The 18525-nt window shown below is 62.1% G+C and overlaps 3 protein-coding genes across 5 annotated transcripts; 2 read left to right on the top strand and 1 right to left on the bottom strand.

The window, feature by feature from the left end:
* Positions 1-257: 257 nt before the first annotated feature.
* On the top strand, positions 258-7570 carry RELB (RELB proto-oncogene, NF-kB subunit). Of its 2 annotated transcripts, none has more exons than XM_049795430.1 (11): positions 258-314; positions 932-985; positions 1643-2127; positions 2870-3027; positions 3264-3355; positions 3462-3593; positions 3996-4100; positions 4575-4790; positions 5382-5450; positions 5588-5665; positions 7470-7570. In XM_049795430.1, exons 1-11 carry the CDS (start codon positions 299-301, stop codon positions 7481-7483), a joined length of 1419 nt encoding a protein of 472 aa, XP_049651387.1. In that variant the 5' UTR covers positions 258-298; the 3' UTR covers positions 7484-7570. The 2 variants fall into 2 exon arrangements, with proteins under 2 accessions (XP_049651387.1, XP_049651386.1); XM_049795429.1 differs by lacking the exon at positions 7470-7570 and adding an exon at positions 5962-6621.
* On the top strand, positions 7489-17359 carry CLASRP (CLK4 associating serine/arginine rich protein). Of its 2 annotated transcripts, XM_049795428.1 has the most exons (21): positions 7489-7573; positions 8083-8270; positions 9732-9829; positions 10353-10454; positions 11290-11369; positions 11635-11719; positions 12117-12262; positions 12367-12463; positions 12669-12747; positions 12949-13022; positions 13204-13245; positions 13384-13611; positions 14338-14589; positions 15025-15204; positions 15303-15342; positions 16345-16405; positions 16508-16566; positions 16658-16704; positions 16816-16898; positions 17118-17142; positions 17264-17359. In XM_049795428.1, the coding sequence occupies exons 2-21, from the start codon at positions 8172-8174 to the stop codon at positions 17304-17306; spliced, it is 1920 nt and encodes a 639-aa protein (XP_049651385.1). In that variant the 5' UTR covers positions 7489-7573; positions 8083-8171; the 3' UTR covers positions 17307-17359. The 2 variants fall into 2 exon arrangements, with proteins under 2 accessions (XP_049651385.1, XP_049651384.1); XM_049795427.1 differs by lacking the exons at positions 7489-7573; positions 8083-8270; positions 9732-9829; positions 10353-10454 and having other exon boundaries at positions 10530-11369.
* A 41-nt stretch (positions 17360-17400) lies between these two features.
* GEMIN7 (gem nuclear organelle associated protein 7) lies at positions 17401-18371 on the bottom strand. Its single transcript, XM_049795431.1, has 2 exons — positions 18297-18371; positions 17401-17833 (listed from the first exon to the last, which is right to left on the bottom strand). The coding sequence occupies exon 2, from the start codon at positions 17823-17825 to the stop codon at positions 17478-17480; it is 348 nt and encodes a 115-aa protein (XP_049651388.1). The 5' UTR covers positions 17826-17833; positions 18297-18371; the 3' UTR covers positions 17401-17477.
* Between the last annotated feature and the right edge of the window lie 154 nt (positions 18372-18525).

Genomic DNA, 18525 nt, shown 5'->3' with positions numbered 1-18525 from the left:
TCCTACACCAGATTCCATGCCCCGCCCCGACACCCTGTCCTGGCCCCGCCCCCGACACCCGGTCCCGCCCCCTACTCCTGTCCCCTCTCCCGCCATGTGAACGTCACCGCCGGCGGCCAATAGCGGTATCGCTCGCCCGGGGTTTCCCGGCCCGCCCCGCGGCGGTGACCTCAGCGGCCTCAGCCAATGGCGGCGCCGCCCGCGTGGGGATTTCCAGCTACGGCGGCCGCGCGGCCTCGGGCTCCGGTGGGGGCGGGCGGGAGGGGGGCACCGGTGGCGGCCCCGGTCCCGGTGGGATATGGCCCTGCCGCTCGGTGAGAGCTGGGCCCTGCCCCGGTATCGGGAGGAGGGGGAGCTGGGGTCTAGCCCAGAGAAGGAGGAGGAAATGGAGGCGGGAGGGGGGGTGGAACCGGGGCCTGCGCCGGGGAGGAGGGGGGCAACCGGCATCTCGGGGGAGGGGGGGGGAGATCGGGGCCTACCTGGGGGAAAGGGGCTAAGGTATCGGGGGACTGCGGCGGGAGGATCCTGGTCCCTTCTGGGTTGAGTGAGCCGGGGGACCCCCGATCCCTGTCCCGCGGGGGGGGGTGGTGTGTGTCTTGGGGAGCCCCCGGTTCCTGCCCGGGGGGGGTTAGAGGGGGGCAGGTACTTGTTGGGAGGGGGTGTATCTTGGGGATCCCCTGACAGCTTCTTCGGGGGGGTGTCATGGTCCTGGGGACCCCCTGATCCCGGCTGGGGGGAGCAGATCCCTGCTTTGGGTGGATCCTAGTCCTGACGATCCCCTCGTTTTTTGTCGGGGGGGGTGGGCAAGATCCCAGGGATCACCCAATCCCTTTTCTGGGGGAGCCTTGATCACTGGGAGGGGGGCAGCAACCGTGTGCATCCCCCACCAAGTCCTGCTGTGTGGAGTGACAGTCGCGTGTCCCTCCCCTAGGAGCTGCCCTGCAGGATCCCAGCTTGGCCATGGCACACGCCGCACCCGTGACCGGTAAGACACCCCCCCACCCTGGATCCCCTTGTCCCTTCCCGGTCACAGACCCTGGGGCTGGGAGCCTGGAACCAGAGGTGACCCCAGTTTGGCCCTGGCAGGCTGGGGGGGTCTCCTCAAGGCCCCCCAAGGGTCAGGGAGGTGCTGGAGGGAGACTCACGGGGGGGGGGGTTTGCCTTTGCAGATGATTTAGGTGAGTGGACCCGGGGGTACACAGGCAGCTGGTAAGTTTTGCCACACGGTTTCGGGGCGCTTCAGCCAGAGCAGGATCCTGGATCCTCAGGTGTTGGAGCCAGCGATGGGGGTCCCCTCGCTCTGCGTGCCTGGATGGGCCAAATCCATCCTCTCCGGGGCCGTGAGTGGGATTTGGGGTGCAGAGCTGTGTGCCATGAAGCAGTGAACCCCACCACAGGGACACTATAGGGTTCAGGGTCGGGGTTGGGGCATCTTATCCCCCTCACAGCTGCTACATTCTCTGCCCTGAGCACAAAGGAGGCATTTTTGGGTGGAAATGAGGCAGGATCTGGCCATTCCTGTCCCCTGCTCTGGCTCAGGGCAAACGGGGGGGGGAGGGGGACAGCAGGCCCAGTGGGTGTCACCGGGGTCTTGGGGTCCTCCCTGTCTCAGGGCTGCCCTAACACCTTCCTCATCCTGCAGAGATCATCGAAGAAGTCATGAAGGAGGACGGTTTCCAGCTGGATCCGGCCCCCGTCTTGCCAAAAGCGTTGCCCAAAGGCTCGGCCAAGCTGGTGGCCCGTGGCTCCAACCCTGTAGTGGCCACCCGGCCGCTGCACCCAGCTGAGTCCTGCCCGCTGGCAGCCGGCTTGGCACCCTACGGTGCCCCGGTGCTGCCAGCTGACACGCGGTCCCCGCAGCTCGCCCAAAGCCTCAGCACTCTCTCGCTATCACCCAAGCTGGTGCCGCGGGGAACGACAGGCATTGGAGGGCGGCACCGGTGGTCTCCGGCTGCCGGACATGGCAAAGAACAGCTGGAGGAGCTGCTGGAGCCACCCAAATTGGTGATCACAGAGCAGCCCAAGCAGCGGGGCATGCGCTTTCGCTACGAGTGCGAGGGCCGCTCGGCTGGCAGCATCCTTGGTGAGAGCAGCACGGATGCCAGCAAGACACTGCCGGCTATTGAGGTGAGCGCGCCGCATGGCCGATGCCTGACTTGGAGGCAGGCCAGGGTGGGAGAGCTGAGGTTTGGGGGTGGTAGAAAGGTGCTGGGGGGCTGACAGAGCCAGGGGGATGCAGGAGGCCATGGGTTTTGGGGTGCTTTGTGCCCGTCCTTGAGCATAGGGGCCTCCCATGTTGGGAGGACCAGGATTGGGACTGGGAATGGGACTGGGCCTAGAGTGGACTGGGATTGACCAGCATTGGGATTGGAACTGAGATTGGCACTGAGACTGGACAGGGACTGGGACTGGAATTGGGACTGGGACTGGAACTAGACTGACTGAGACTGGGACCAGTAGTGGGATTGGGACTGAGAGTGGAACTGAGATGGGACTGGGATTGGGACTGGGAACTGGACAGGTATAGGGATTGGGACTGGGAACTGGATGGGGACAGGGACAGCGACTGGAACTGAGACTAGAATTGGTACTTGAATTGGGACTGGGACTGGACTGGGACAGGGACCAAAATTGGGGCTACAATTGGACTAGTGTCTCCCCAGGGTAGTGGGTGCCAGCTGGGTGCTGGAAGGTGTCTGATCCTGGTGGGGTGGTGCCAGGGCCCCATGGTGGGGCGGGGGTGGTTGGACTCCAGTGGGTGCTGAAGCCCCTGCTGGAGTGCTTTCCTCCCTGCTGTGTCTCTGGGCAGGGGGTGTCCCCCCCAGTGTTGACGTACCCGGCGTCATGCTGACAGCTCGTGTCTCCCCAGCTGGTGAACTGCCACGCGATCCCTGAGGTGAAGGTGACAGCGTGCTTGGTGTGGAAGGACTGGCCCTACCGCGTCCACCCCCACGGCCTGGTGGGCAAGGATTGCAGCAACGGGCTCTGCGAGGTCGTCCTCAAGCCCCAGACCAACCCCAAGCACAGGTACACGATGTCAGGACGAGTCCTGCCGCCAGCAGAGAGCTGCGCCAGGCCAGGGCAGGGACTTCGGACGGATACATTGGCATTGGCTTATGCTGAAGTCAGTGCTGGCAGGATGAAGGCTGTTTTTTAAGGGGGTTCCCTGGTCAGTGGGAGGCTGGGAGGGGCAGGACACCTGGGTCCCCTGGGGTTTTGGATGGAGGGAGCCGCCTTCCCAGCATGTCTCTGCTCCCCGGCAGCTTTAGCAACCTGGGCATCCAGTGCGTGAAGAAGAAGGAGATCGAGGCGGCGATAGAGAAGAAGCTGCAGTTGGGCATCGACCCCTTCAAAGGTTGGCTGGGGGGGCTCAAGCGGAGCCATTCCTGGGGACTGAGATGATATTGCTGCGGGGGATCTGGATCCTGGGGGACCACTGACCATCCTCTGCTCTCCCCCAGCTGGTTCCCTCAAGAACCATCAGGAGGTGGACATGAACGTGGTGAGGATCTGCTTCCAGGCCTCCTACAAGGACAGCTCTGGGCAGACACGGCACCTCAGCCCAGTGCTATCGGAGCCCATCTTCGACAAGAGTACGTGGTGGTGGCGAGGACTTCATATCCCTCCCCCCCACCCTTCCCACCCCCCGAACAATCCCTGTTCCAGCATCTGGTTCTGGGATGGGGCAGGTGAAGAGGTTGCACCAACCGGTTTCTAACTGGGGCCTGGCTCAGGCCGCAGGGTTTGGCTAGGATTGGTCCCACGTGGCCGGTGGGGATTTGTCCCCCCATGCCCGGGGTAGGATGGTTACCTGCATCCCACAGAGCTAGAACCCTGCGCGAGGGCTGGTCGGGAAGAGATGATGCCAATGGGAATGTACCCAGTGCCTGAGCCTGGTCCTGGTGTTCTGTCCCAGTCCAATGCCCAGTGCAACACCTGGGCGGTTTGGGAGCCACCTTGCTGGCTCACAGCCTGAGCTGTGATGCTGTCCACAGAGTCCACCAACACCTCGGAGCTGCGGATCTGCCGGATGAACAAGGAGAGCGGTCCTTGCACAGGTGGCGAGGAGCTCTACCTGCTCTGTGACAAAGTCCAGAAAGGTACTGGGGGTGAGCTGGGAGCCCTGTGACCACTAGGGCATCTTTAGGGGCCAAATTGCCCCCCAAAGGAAGCCAGGATGGGGGCGAAGGAGGGTGATGAATGCCAGAGCAGCTGGAAACTTTTGGGTATGGGTCCAAATGGGATTGGAAGCTGGGAGATACCACCTCCCCTGGGCTCCTAAACACTCTTTGGGTTCTGGAGGGGGGACCAAGGGAGTCCTGCAACACCCCAGTCCCTCTGCTGTAGAGGAAAGGACCCTGGGCTGGAGGGGGAGGACCCCCAAATCACGATGGGAGGGATCTTGGGTGGTTTTTGGAAGTGTAGAGGGCAGGAAGGGGGGACCGGGGTGCAGGAGAGGGGACCTCAGGGTGCTGGAGGGGCGACCTCAAGTGTCAATAGGCACCTGTGAGGGCTGGAGGGGGGACCCGCCACTGCCTCACTGACCGGTGTGCGTCCCCCGCAAATCCCTACAGAGGACATAGCAGTGGTTTTCCGGAAGGAGACGTGGGAGGCCCGGGCGGACTTCTCGCAGGCCGACGTGCACCGCCAGGTCGCCATCGTCTTCAAGACGCCGCCCTACCAGCACTTGGAGCTGGCCGAGCCTGTGGAGGTGGAGGTCTTCCTGCAACGGCTCACCGACAGCGTCTGCAGCGAATCCTTCCGCTTCACCTACCTGCCCAAGGACCATGGTACCTGTGCAGCCACGCGCCCTGGGAGGGGGACAACAGAACCCCGTGGGGTTGCGATGTGGCCCCGGGACGGGGACAGCCCCCCTGGGATGGGGATGGGCCACTCAAGAGTGGGGTGAGGGACACTAGGGACCCCCTACATATGATGACGATGATGATGATGAAAGCCTACAGGACTGGGGGCATGTCCCCAAGGTGGGAACAAGGCTTGAAGGATGGGGACACGAAGTGGGAACAGGACCCTTGGGGTTGGGATGTGGCTCCCTGGGATGGGGATGGGCCACCCAAGAATGGGGTGAGGGGGACTGGGAACACCCTGCCGAGATGTCATTGATACCCCATGGCATTGGGGACAGGTCCCCAGGATGGGGACAAGGCTTGAAGGATGGGGATACGGAGTGGGGACAGGACCCCTGGGACGGGGACATCCCCCCTGGGACAGGGAGAAAGTTTGTGGGATGTGGTCGGGTTTCTTCAGGCTGGGGACAGGCTCCCAGTGTGGGGACAAAGCTAATGGGGTGAGACCCGGGGCCGAGGGATGGGGGGGCATCCTGGCACTCATGGCCCCCCCACCATGTCCCCTCCCCGCAGATGCCTACGGGGTGAACGTGAAGCGGAAGCGGGGGATGCCCGATGTCCTGGAGGAGCTCTCGGGCGCAGGTGGGTGCTGGCAGGAACCTCCTGTGAAGTGGTAAAGCCTTCATGGGGGGATCACCCCAATATCAGGGACAACCCCTCCTCCCCTTTCCCATGCTGTGATGCTTGCCTCACCCCCTGGCCCCTCCCTGGCCCCGCAGATCCATACGGGATCGAAGCCAAGAGGAGGAAGAAGCCGCCGGGATACATGGATCACTTCGCGCCCTTGCCGGTGGCAGGTGGGTCCCAGGGGAGGGGCACATGGTGACACCTGTAGCCTGACCTGGGGTTAGAAGAGTGCCTTCCACACAAGGGTGGGAAACATCTCCAGGTCACCTCTGGGTTTGGGAGAGGCCTCTGGGGACTCCCAGGGTCACCCCCAGGCATAGGAGGTGTCCCCAAAACCCTTACAGCCCTGGGGGGACCCCCACAACCCTGAGAGTGTTCCCCCCCACCCTGGTGTCACCCCAGGAGGGTGCTGGGGGGTCAGGAGGACCCGCCAGAGCCCCCCTAAACCCTCTTCCCCCCCTCTCAGAAGACACCTTCGCCCTCTTCGCCGCCGAGCCGGAACCCTTCGATGCCCTGGCCCAGCTCTACGTCCCTTTCGCCCCCCCGGCCCTCCGTGAGGGGTTGCCCCCCCCTTACCCCCCCACGGACTTCCCGGCCTGTCTGGGCCCTGAACTGCTGGCTGAACCCTACGGTTCCCCACCCCGTGCCCCCCCCTTCCCCCCCTCCGACCCCCACCCCACCGCCAGCCTGGTGGGCACCCATATGTTCCCCGGGCACTACAAAGAGGCTGACCTGCGCCTTGGGGACGTCTGAGTCCGTTTCCCCCCCCCCCGAGCCTCCCCCCCTTCTTCCCCAATACAGACTTGGGGCACCCCATTACCCTCCTCCAGCTTTGGGGGGGGGGGAGGGGGGTCTTCCTTGTTCCCAACCCCCCCCTGCCCCGGGCCGGCTGGCCCTGCCGGGGCGGCACGGAGTCTCCCCCCCAACCCCCCCTGGAAGGACACCCCTGCCCCCAAGTTCAAGCCACTTTGCACTATATTTATAGGGGGGGGGACCCTCTGGTGGCACCGGGGGGGAGGCATGGGGTGGTCCCCGGAGAGCGGGGGGGGGATATGTGCTACCACCCCGGTCCTGCGGGTCACTCGTCCCTGTGTGCCGGGGTTGGGGTGGCGAATAAAGCCATGGACTCCATTGCTGGCCTCATCCTGCCCTGGAGGGGGGGGAATTGGGGGGGGGGGGGGAAGGGAATACTGGGGATACTGGGAGAACTGGTTCCTAGTGGAAGTCCCCGCTGGGAAACCCCAGCCACACCCCGGTGCTGGGATGGATCTGGCAGTGGGACGGGCTGGCACTGTGACCAGTATAGCCTGGGGACTGGGATCAGCACTGTGACCAGTACAGCCCAGGAACTGGGACGAGCACCTGGACCAGTATAGTCCAGGGACTGGGATCAGCACCACGACCAGTATAGCCTGGGGACTGGGAGCTGCACCAGGACCAGCCTGGCCCAGTATTCCCCTGGGAACTGAGACCAGCACTGGGACCAGTGTCACCTGGGAATTGGGACCAGCATCAGGACAAGTATAGCCGGGGACTGGGACCAGCACTGTGACCAGCCTGGCCCAGTATCACATGGGAATTGGGACCAGCCTGGCCCAGTATCCCCTGGGACTGGGACCAGCACTGCGACCAGCCTGGCCCAGTATCCCCGGGGAACTAGGACCAGCACCAGGACCAGTATAGCTCAAGGACCAGGACCAGCCTGGCCCAGTATCGCCCAGGGACTGGGACCAGCACTGGGACCAGTATCACCTGGGAACTGGGACCAGCACCAGGACCAGTATAGCCTGGGGCCTGGGACCAGACGGGCCCACTATAGCCCTGGGAAATGGAACCAGCAGCAGGACCAGTCTAGCCCAGTATCCTCTGGGACTGGGACCAGCACCGGCTCTGCTGCTGCGCTCCAGGCCCCGCCCCCCCGGGGGCGGTACCCGCGAAGTCCACGCCCCTCTAACATTGACCCCGCCCTCCTAGCGTCATCCGCCTGACCCAAGCCACACCTGCCCTGCGCCCTCTCTGGCCCCTCCCCCGCGCCTTCACTTCCGCTTCCGGGTCCCTCCATGGCCGCGGGCCCGGCGGTGAGTGAGAAATGGCGGCGGGCCTGCCTCCACCCCTCCACACCCCCCCCACCCCCCCCCACTAATCCATCCGCTCCGGGCCTTATCTGGGGCCGCTACCTGGGGCCCTCCTTCCCTTCCGGCCCTCCCCCCCCGCCCCGAGAGGCGCCTGTTGTCCCGTCCGTCGTCGTCGTCGTCCCCCCCTCCGCCCCGGAGGTGTTCGTGTCCCTCCCAGCCCCGGAGCGGGTGCCCGATGTATCCCCGCCCACCTCCCCTAGAGCTACCCGGTGTCTTTATTCCCCCCCGGGCTCCCCCTCTTCCCCCTGTCTCTGTGCCCCCCCGCCCCCCGCCCCGCCCGTTGCCCTCCCCCCCCTTATTCTCCCCCCCACCGGGGGGTGCCCGGTGCACTCTTCCCCATCACCCGTGGGTGCTCCCATGTCCCTGCCAGGTGTCCCTTACCCACCACGTCTGTGCTGTCGTCCCCCCACCAAAGCCTCTCCACGTCCCTTAATGCAGCCCTCCACCCTCAGGTGGGGAACAGCTCCTCTTCCCCCTCGGTTCCCGGTGGGAGCCCCTCCCCCCCGCCCCCCAGGCTCGGTGACATCTAGGGGACACCAGGATGTGGCACGAAGCCCGCAAGCACGAGCGCAAGCTGCGAGGGATGATGGTGGACTACAAGAAGCGTGCGGAACGCCGTAGGGAATACTACGAAAAGATTGTGAGTGGCCCCGACTTCATCCCCTCCTTGGGGACAGCAGCAGCCCTCCGCCGTCCCTGGATGGGCCCTGATTTGGGGCACGCCTGGGGTGTTTGGGAACCATCTGGGTGCTTTGTGGCTTGGTTTTGGGGTGGAAGAGGGATGGATGAAGGAGCTGCAGCGCTCGCTGCTGCCTGCCTTCCCTTGGAGACCCCACTGGGGATGTCCCTGGGTGGGCACCCTAAATCCACACAAGAAAAACTGCCCCCCTTTCAGGTCCCCTTTTTCCCCAAGGCTCAGGGCTCCGACTCCTCCTTTTCTCTGAGAGTTCCACTTCCCCTTTTCCCCAAGACTCCTGTTGTCCCCTTCTCCCCAGGGTTTGGGGCTCCTGCTCCCCCTTTTTTCTGAAGCTTGGGGCTCCCACTCTCCCTTTTCCCTGAGGCTCCCACTCCCCCTTTTCCCCAGGGCTCAGGGCTCCTGCTCCCCGCTTTTTTCCAAGGCTGTCACTCCCCCTTTTGCCTGAGACTACCCCCCTGTTGTGGTTTAACCCCAGCCACCAACTAAACACCACACAGCCACTCACTCACTCCCCCCCCCCCCCCCTCCCCCATAGGATGGGGGAGAAAACTGAGAAAAGAAGTAAAACTCATGAGTTGAGATAAGAACTGTTTAATAGAACAGAAAATAAGAAGCTAATAATGATAACAGTAACAGTAATAAAATGACAATAATAATAATAAAAGGATTCGAATATACAAGTGGTGCACAACGCAGTTGCTCACCACCTGCTGATCGATGCCCAGTTAGTCTCCAAGAGGTGATCCCCACACCCCCCAGTTTCTATACTAGATGTGAAACCCCAGCTTTCTCGCTGGCTGGGCATGAGAGGCTGAAAAATCCTTGACTTTAAAATAAACATTACTTAGCAGCAACTGAAAACATCAGTGTTATCAGCATTCTTCTCATACCTAACTCAAAAACATAGCACTGTACCAGCTAGTAGGAAGACAAATAACTCTATTCCAGCTGAAACCAGGACACTCCCTTTTCCCCAGAGCTCAGGGCTCCTGCTCCCTCTTTTTTTCCAAGGCTCAGGGTTCCCCTTTTCCCTGAGGCTCCCAAACTCCCTTTTTCCCGGAGCTCGGAGCTCAGGGCTCCTGCTCCCTCTTTTTTTCCAAGGCTCAGGGCTTCTGCTTCCTCTTCCCTGAGACTCCTACTCCCCCTTTCCCCCAGAGCTCGGGGCTCCTGCTACCCCTTTTCCCCAGGGCTCAGGGCTCCCACTCTCCTTTTTCCTCAAAGCTTGGGGCTCCTGGTCCCCCTTTTTCCCAAGGCTCGGGCTCCCCCTTTTCTCCAGCGCTGGAGGCTTGGGGCTCCCCCTTTTCCCTGAGCCTTGGGTCTCCTGCTTCCTTTTTTCTTAACCCTTGGGGTTTTTATTCTTTTTTTTTCTTTTTTTCTAACCTTGGGGGTTTCTGCTTCTCCTAGAAAAAGGACCCGGCCCAGTTTCTCCAGGTTCATGGCCGGGCCTGCAAGGTCCACCTGGACTCGGCCGTCGCACTGGCTGCTGAAAGCCCCGTCAACATGTGAGTAACCCTGCGCAGGGCCAAAGGCATCTCCCGCTGCTCCCTAAGCAGCTCTGGGAGGTTCAGGGAGAGCAGTTGGTACCTCGCCAAAGCCTGGGGGGACTCTCGTGTAGCTGCAGTGTCTTTGAGAAGTGCCGAGCCCATTGGCAAGGGTTCAGGGGTGTGTTGCGGGGGTTCTTGCCCAGCTGGCAGCATGTGCCTGGCTGTTCGGCTCCTTGTAGCACAGCCCTGGGGCTGGCCAGGTCCCTCCCACCCTGGGAAATGAAATCTAGGCTGGTTCCTGCTTGTCAAAACCAAATAAAAAGGACTCGGCTCCTCCTCCACCAGAGCTTCTAGGGGACGCTGCTACAGCAAATGAGTTGGTTCTCTCCTCCCCGCTCGGGAGTGACTAATGCAGGAGAGCTGAGCGCGCCTGTCGGTGCTTGACGGGGCAGGGGTTGTGCGGGTTTGGGGGGCCCAGCTCCTGCTAAGGGGCTTTCTGGCTGTCCCCCAGCCCTGAACAACATCTCTCTTCCCCTCACAGGATGCCCTGGCAGGGGGACACGAACAACATGATCGACCGCTTCGATGTGCGGGCACACCTGGATTATATCCCCATGTACACCCCGCCCCTGCTGAACCCCATGTAAGCCGTGGGGTGCCAGGGCACCCCGCTTCGACAGGAGCTGCTGGGTCCGGATCAGGCCTTCTTGGGGTCTGTTTTTGAGTGGTTGCCTGATTTTTTGGAGCCAGCGTCACCTGCAAGCCTGGCTGGGGTCGCTGCAGGGCAGGCAGGGCTGCTCTTTAGATTTTCAGTTCTGGGACCAGTGTGGAGATCCCAGTATCAGGAGAATAAACTGGAATGAGTGCAGAGGGATGGGGAGGACTGGAGCACAGGGCGAAGGGGAACCCCACAGCAGCTTTTCCATACCTAAAACATTAGAGAGGACAGAGCTGAGCTCTTTGCAGAGGTTTGCAGTAAAAGGGCATGATGAAAAGGCCAAAATTAGAGTGGAGGAGTTAAGTACCAGCACAACCCCCAGAGGCTGGGAGGGTTCTCTCTCTCTAGAGGCGGGTGCTGCTCAGCTGGAGCCAGCTGCTGTAGTCGGCCCTGCTTTGAGCAAGGACGGGGCAGAAGGCAAATATCCCCCCAGGCCTGGGTCTGTGAAGAGCAGCCACGTTCCTTTCCTGCCCCTGCTTGCTGCTGCTCTGGCACCTGCTTACCCTCTCTGGCCTCGGCACGAGCTCCGGAGAGGAGTTTGGCCCCTTTGTTGGGTTTTCAAGGGAATTCTAGACCAGCACATGATCCTTCGCCTGCCAGCCCCGGCCCTGATCTCTCCACGAAGCAGGGGATCTGATCATGCTAAGCCAAGCAGAAAAGGGTTGTGGTTTTTCCGGGGTCTAAAATCCCTTGGGGAGAGGGGAACCTCCATCTCCCCAGAGGCTTGTGAGCACCAAAAGCTGCATCTGCTCCTTTCCAGCTCCCCTGAGCAGGAGTCTGATGAGAGAAAGTGTAACTACGAGCGGTACCGAGGCCTGGTGCAGAACGACTTTGCCGGCAGTAAGTGTCTGGCGCAGGTGGGAGGGTCAGGGCCACATGAGACAGAGTGAGCCCCCGTGATTTGGGGGAAATCCCAGCTCATCCAGGGCATGGCTTGACGTAGCACCAGCTGAAGGGCGAGGGGAGGGTTTTGTTCCCGCTCCGGGGTTGGCAAGGCGCTGGGAGAGCTGCATCCCCTCTAACAAGCTGCGGTTAATCAGCTCTCTGAGGTGTTCTCTCTCAAGTGGGCATAAAGCAGGCTGGTAACTTCCCTGTGTGGTTGCAGTCTCGGAGGAGCAGTGCCTCTACCAGATCTACATTGACGAGCTCTATGGGGGACTCCAAAAGCCAAATGAAGATGAGAAAAAGAAGTGAGTGTGAGAAGAGGTGACAAAGGACAGTTGTCATGTCCCTGTCCTCGGGAACTGTGCTGGGAGTGCGGCTTCACAGCCTCAGAAACACCCGCTCTTCAACCAGTCCCAGTTTTCCCTCTACTGGGGTGGGACTGAGCAGCCACGAGCTACACCATTCACCCTTGGCTGCTTTTGGTGATGCTCTGAAGTCTTCCCCTGCGTCTCCACACTGAAATGTCCGTCCTGTCCCTGTCGCTGCAGCCATGAGGCTGTCCTGGGGCTGAACAGAGCAGTGGTGGCTGAGGAGGGAGGCAGAGGAAGGGCTGGTTTCCTTCCATGGAAACTTTCTGTCTCAATGCTGCCTTGTGTGGCCCGGCACAGAGGCGTGCAGGGGCTTAAGCGTGTCTGTGCCCAGGCTGGCGGAGAAAAAGGCTTCCATCGGCTACACATACGAGGACAGCACTGTGGCTGAGCTCGAGAACTCCTTGGAGAAGCGAGGGGATGAGGAAGACTCTGAGGAAGACAGCAACACAGATGAAGACGAAGTCATCCCCGATATCGGTAACGGCCCTCCCTTACTGGGCTGCTTCACTCCGGTTTGGTAGATGTGCTGAGCACTGCCTTGCCTCTTGGGGTGAGCTGAGCGGCCTGTGCTCTGCCTGCAGATGTGGAAGTGGACGTGGATGAGCTGAACCAGGAGCAAGTGGCCGACCTGAACAAGCAGGCGACCACGTATGGCATGGCAGACGGGGACTTTGTCAGGTATGGGTAGCGGCTGGGACAGACAGGGAAAGCACTGGGAACCCAGTGGAGCCTCACCAGGACCTCCCCTTCTCACCAGAGGCTGAATCCTTTGTGGATGTGCCTGTCTCTAGGATGGGGAGCCCCCAGAAAGTCTCCCCTGAGAACGGTGGTGGCCAGTGGGCTCTTATTGAAGGTTTCTCTTTTTTTTTGGGGGGGGGGAAAGGATGTTGCGGAAGGACAAAGAAGAGGCAGAAGCTATTAAAAATGCCAAAGCCCTGGAAGAAGAAAAGGCGATGTACTCGGTAAGGGGAGCTCCGGCAAGCTCTACCCTGTCCTGCTGCAAGCCTTAGCTGGCCATGAGCCTCCTGGGGCAGCAGACTGGGTCCTGTGGGTGCCCCTCCCTGCTCACGGAACTACCTCTGCCTCCCAAGGGGGGCCCACAAACTCCCAGGACAGCTTCCCCCAGGTTTGGTGCCATCTCTTAGCTCAGGCTGCTCTCCTAGGGCCGTCGCTCTCGCCGCCAAAGGAGGGAGTTCAGGGAGAAACGCTTGAAAGGGAGGAAGATCAGCCCACCCAGGTGAGTTTCCTGGCCCGGCAGCCAAGACCGGGGCTCCCGGAGCTCCACCACAGCCCTGGTCTGTTCGTATCCATCCCAGGCATCATCCTTGCCTGTGCCAGCTTGTGTGGGGTCCCAGCGGCTCTGGCCCCTGGTGATGTCCCACCAGTACCTCCTTTCCTAACGCCCTCTCCTTTTGCAGCTATGCACGGAGAGACAGTCCCACCTATGATCCCTACAAACGGTGAGTGGCTACGGTCCTGGGATGAGCAGGTTCTCTAGGCTGGGAACATCCCCTTCCTGCAGGGAACCTGGCACCTGCTGGCTTTTGGGAAAGAGTTTTTCGGCAACTGAAGCTGCATTCCTCCTCACCACCTCACAGCTCCCCCTCGGAGTCCACCTCCGAATCCCGTTCCCGTTCCCGCACCCCATCTCCCGGCCATGAGGAAAAGATCACCTTCATCACCAGCTTCGGCGGCAGTGACGAGGAAGCGGCAGCGGCATCTGCACAAGCTGGCGGCATCTCCGGAAAAGCTGCCACACTTGGGAAACAGCGTTCCGCCCCAGGGCAGCCGGGCAGCACCGCGGCAGGTCATAGCACCTCGTCCCGGTCGGTAACTCTCCCATCCGGCTCGCTTTCCCAACCCTTACCCGCAGAGGCATGGTGGCAGTGGGCCAGGCGAGCTTGCCAGCCCCTCACAGGCACAGAGCCAGGCCGGCCCAGCATGGAGACACCGGCAAGGGATGCTCCCGACGCTGTGGCCTGGCTGCTGGTGCTGCTCGAGGAGCGGAGAGGGGAACACAGTGGGAAAGAGCGGGTGGGTTCTCCGTCACGTAACCACACAGGCCCTGTGCCTGCCCTGGTTCTGCTGCGGTGCCAGGGCAGGGCTTGCCAGCTTCAAAAGGATCTTCATGGCATCTCCGGGTCTTCCTGGAGATGGCTGGGCTTGGAGGTGGGGGGGGCTGGAATTTGAGTGTGAGCCAAGCCACCTCCTGCTGTAAAAGAAAAGAGTGTCTGCCAGCTCCTGGAGAGCTCAGGGAGGGAATTAGGGTGGCCATCACAGCTCCTTTCCCAGCACGGCTGGGGTTCCAGGGGACTCGGAGCCCCTTGGCAGAGGGATGAGCAGTGACGGGGCTGTTCCTTGCTGCGCCTGGAGGCTCGACACCGGCGTGGGTCAGGGGAGAGGCGCCTGCTCACCGCTCAACCCACGGGCTGTCTGCTGGGTCTGGCTGTACCCATGACATGCAGCACCGCCTGGTGCTGGGAGCAGTGAGGGTCCCCACTCCTCCTCGCTCGTCCCAGGCACCAACACCTTGTCCCGTGTGTCCCTTCTAGGAGACGCTCTTCGTCCTCTTCCACCTCCCCATCCTCCTCCTCATCCTCCAGCTCCCGCTCCAGCTCCCGCTCACACCGAGGTGGCGGCTACCACCGCTCTAGCCGCTACTGCCGCTCCCACAGCCGCCGGTACTCACGCTCCCGCAGCCGCAGCCGCCGCTACTCGGGAGGGGGCTCGCGGGACAGCCGGCGTCGTTCCAGATCCTATTCCCCTGACCGGGGGTATCGGTACAGCTCCCGCCGCCGCTCCAGGTGAGCTCTGCCCTCAGCTGTCCCAGTTCTGCCTGTTTTGCCCCAGTTCTTTACTGGGCTCCTCTGTGGCGAGTTTCACTGTTGGCTTCATCATCCTCCCACTCAGCTGCAGGCGGTATCATCCCCCTCGGCTGCCTCTTTGGGGTGAACAAGCCCACACGTCTTGGCCTCTCCCTTCCACTAGGTGCTCCAGCCCCTGCCAGACTGGTCCCAGTTTGTTACTGGGAGTCCCACACGGGTCCCTGTATCCAAAAAAGGTCTCACCAGCGTTGAATAAAGGAGAATATGTTCTATCTCTCACCCTGCTAGTGGGTGGCTTCACCGTGAGCTCCCCCAGCACCATCTCCACTCTGTTGGGTGGGTGGGGGGGTGGTGTCCCAGTCACCCTTAGGGTGCCCCCCCACACACCCTTCCACCTTGATTCCCTGTCTGCAGGAGCCGTTCCAGGTCAGGAGAGCGCTACCGGCGAGGCGGCAGGTCCAGCCGACACTGGAGCAGCAGCCGAAGCAGCCGAAGTCCCAGCGATTCGCGGAGCTACAGCAAATCAATGTCTCCGGTGCGAGAGAAACCACCGAGGCCCGCAGCGTCGCCCGCTGTGGGGGAGAAACTGAAAAAGTGAGGAAGGGGAAGGGTCAGGGTTGGGGGCACCCAGGGTGTTGAGGAGCCCCTGCTTTGATCCTCACACTTTTTTTTTTTTTTTCTTCCGCTTTTAGGGCTGACACTGCTGCTGGTAAAGAGACAGGAGCTGCCAAAGTCAGTAAGAATTTAACCTCACCTGTTTAATTGGCATCACTGCAGAGCAGGCTAAGGGACACAGTGGTGGATGGGCTGGCGGAGGTGCCGGGACTTGGCGCCGGTTGCCCCTGTGACCCGTTGCATGTCCGCCCTGCTCCTTGACAGGGTGCCGGTCCTGCTCCCTCCTTGGAGCTTGGGGGGGCGGCCGCCAGATGGGAGCGGAGCCACAGGCCGCTCGGGGTAGTCCTGGCTCTGGGTGGTAGAGAGGTGGGGTGAGGAATAGGGACCCCTGGAATCTGGCTGGGTGCCATCTGTGCTGAAGCTGGGGGACGCCTGCCCTGCTTTGCTGGGTCCTGGTCACCAGTGGCTGCCCTTGCACCTGGGGGCTGTCCCTGTGCCCGGTGGGTCCTCAGGCTGCTCCAGGGAGGTGGTGGCAGGGGGCTGGGGGAGCCCCTTGCCCTGCTCGCAGCAGGTGTTGGCCAGACTGCCGATGGGACGCAGGGCATGGCTGTCCTCTCCAGCTCCGTGAGCCACCCCTCTGTGCCCTTGGACTGTCCCAGGCCACCCTGTCCCTGGGGACCCTGGGTGCTTTCGGGCTGTGCCCATGCGTCCCCCAGGGTGCCCGTGCCACCTCCCAGGGCTGCGGGCGCTCTGGCAGGGAGCAGCTTGTTAACCAAGGCCACCCTCAACAGCCACTATTTGTCCCCCACAGCACCCATGGGTGTCCCCGCTGCTCGGGGACAGGGTGCAGGCAGCGGCAAAGCCCCTGGCAACGTGGGCAGGGACGCCCAGACCCTGTAGAGGGGCTTGGGGCCCGGGGGGGTGGTCTCAGAGTTGTCACTGTGTCAAGGCAGGTGGTGGTGCTGGGATCAGGCTCGGCCAGCACTCGAAGCCAGTGTCTGCTATGGGGTGGGGGGCAGCCTGGGGGGGGTTGTTCCCCAGGTCTGGCTAGCGTGGCTTGCACCGTGTCCTCGTCCCCGTCCCCCCCACCCTTCACATGCCATTTTGGTTTGTTTGCAGCCCAAACTGACGCCACAGGAGAAGCTGAAGCTGCGCATGCAGAAGGCGCTGAACCGGCAGTGTAAGCAGCACCCGTGGCCCCCCTGCTTCCACCACACCCTGACACCCCCTGCCTCCGTACCCTCTTTCAGCCCTCGCTCTTTGGGTTTGTTTTTTTTAATAGTTAAAGCCGATAAAAAGGCAGCGCAGGAAAAAATGCTGCAACAGGAGCACGAGAGACAGGTAGGGGAGGGGGGGTGAGGCTGGAGGGGAGGCCAGGCTGCCAACATTGTGGGGGCTAGAACCGGTTAACGGGAATGCTCTTCTCTTCCAGGAGCGGGAGGACGAGCTGCGTGCCATGGCCCGGAAAATTCGCATGAAGTAAATCCTCTCCCGTCCCTTTACTGGGTGCATTCTGTGGGTCCAGGCCACAACGTGACCCCCCCCTGCTGCTGGCTGCTCCCCCCCCAACCTCATTTTATTTTTCGGCAGGGAGAGAGAGCGCCGGGAGAAGGAGCGGGAGGAATGGGAGAGGCAGTACAGCCGGCAGAGCCGGTCTCCGTCCCCGCGCTATGGTGAGTGCTGGCTGACTGGGAGCCTGGTGCCAGTGTGAGGGGTGGGGGGGTAAAGGGGTTCAGTGGAACCCCATAAAACAACAGGGAGCAAATTCTATCCCCCCCCCCCCCCCCCATCTGGCCTTTGTGGAGTGGGAAAGAAAAGCTGTTGTATTCTGGGGGAAAAAAATGCATGGAAAAGGGGCTGCATCAACTGAGTGTGTCTCCTCTGCCTTGCAGGTCGGGAATACAGCTCCTCCCGGAGGTACGTCCCCTTCTCCCACCCCACAGGTGGGGGGGGGGTCCCAGTGCTCAGGGGTCCCCAGGGACACCCCCCCCACCCCATTCTCACTTATCCCTCTTCCTCCCCCCTACCTCATCCGCAGGCGGTCCCGGTCCCGGTCCCGGAGCCCTCACTACCGACACTGATGGGGAAACGGCGCCAGTTTTGCCAACAGCAAATAAAAGATGGAAAACCTAAATCCTCCCCTGTCACCTTGGGTTTTTTTCCCCACCCCTGTTGCCCCAGAGGAATTGTAATTACAGTCAGAAAAAAGGGGGTTTTGTTGGAAAAAGGGGATTTTTGTTTTAATTAACGGGTCACTCGAGGGGGAAGGTGTAGGCGAGGACGTCAGTGTAACGCAGCAGTGCGGCCGCCTGCACCCCCAGGGGGGTCCGTAGGGCGTCCACCTGGAACGCCACGGCATCCACATCGGCGGCACCAAAAACGGCGTCCACCTGGACTCCTGCCCGGAGGTAAAATCGGGTGGGATGGCCCCGGGCGGCCCCCAGCACCTGTAGGTAACGTTGCCGGAGGTTTGCCCGCACGCCCTGCACCGTCATCTGCTCCCCAAGGAGCGCTTGGAATCGGGGTGAAGTGGGGTTGAAACCTCTGCTGGAACCTTCGGGACCCCGCGGCAGGCGTAGGACCCCCACTGGCACCAGCATGGTGGCTCCTGGGTGGGGGGAGAGAAGAAAATTGTGGGGGGTGTCACCCGAGACCCCCACTGTGCTCCCACCTCCACTGTGTTCTCCTTTCCCAGAGGACCCACCCATGTCCCCTGTGTGTGTCCCTGCACCCCTGTGACACCTACAGCCCCCCCCCCCCCAAATCCCACCCCCCAAAAAAACCCTCAAGCCCCTCCCCCCCCATAACGCTTCCTGGTCCCCAAACATCCACCCCGCACCCCTCCGTGCCCCCCAGCGCCTCTAAAAGACAAATCCCCCCCCAGTCCCCCTTTCAGCCCCCCGTGTGCTTCCCCCACCCCCCCGCCAGCTCCCTGCCCCCCCTGCAGACACCCCCCCCGCCCCCCAGGGCCCTAGTGCCGCTTGTGCACACACCCCCAGCCCCTAACCGTCCCCCCTGGACCCCCAAAGCCCCTCATGGACACACACACACAGCCCCCCCCCCCCACGTACGGGGCACCGGACGCTCGGGGCGGGAGACACGCGGGGGGGGGGGAAGGGCAGCAAGAGATGTCGCTTGTCCGCGCATGCGCGCCGCCACCGGAAGTGCGCCACAACTTGTGCGGGCTGCTTTGTCGCCGCCGTAGATTCGCGTTACCGGGGCGGGGGACGGCGACAACACACACCCCAGCACACACACACACACACACACACACACACACACACACACACACACACACAC

Source organism: Accipiter gentilis, chromosome Z (assembly GCF_929443795.1).
Source record: "Accipiter gentilis chromosome Z, bAccGen1.1, whole genome shotgun sequence".
NCBI lineage: Eukaryota > Metazoa > Chordata > Aves > Accipitriformes > Accipitridae > Astur > Astur gentilis.
The sequence above is the reverse complement of the archived record's forward strand: the minus strand, read 5'-3'. Positions and strand labels throughout refer to the sequence as shown.

What these genes read in the sequence shown, in the direction of transcription:
- RELB (XM_049795429.1), top strand. An exon ending in ACACGCCGCACCCGTGACCG is followed by an intron (nt 986 to 1,642) that starts GTAAGACACCCC and finishes CTCATCCTGCAG; the next exon opens with AGATCATCGAAGAAGTCATG. An exon ending in GGAGCCCATCTTCGACAAGA is followed by an intron (nt 3,594 to 3,995) that starts GTACGTGGTGGT and finishes TGCTGTCCACAG; the next exon opens with AGTCCACCAACACCTCGGAG.
- CLASRP (XM_049795427.1), top strand. Translation starts at nt 10,685, where the DNA reads ATGGGGAGGACTGGAGCACAGGGCGAAGGGGAACCCCACAGCAGCTTT. An exon ending in GCAGACGGGGACTTTGTCAG is followed by an intron (nt 12,464 to 12,668) that starts GTATGGGTAGCG and finishes GGGGGGGGAAAG; the next exon opens with GATGTTGCGGAAGGACAAAG. An exon ending in AGCTCCCGCCGCCGCTCCAG is followed by an intron (nt 14,590 to 15,024) that starts GTGAGCTCTGCC and finishes CCCTGTCTGCAG; the next exon opens with GAGCCGTTCCAGGTCAGGAG.
- GEMIN7 (XM_049795431.1), bottom strand. Translation starts at nt 17,825, where the DNA reads ATGCTGGTGCCAGTGGGGGTCCTACGCCTGCCGCGGGGTCCCGAAGGT.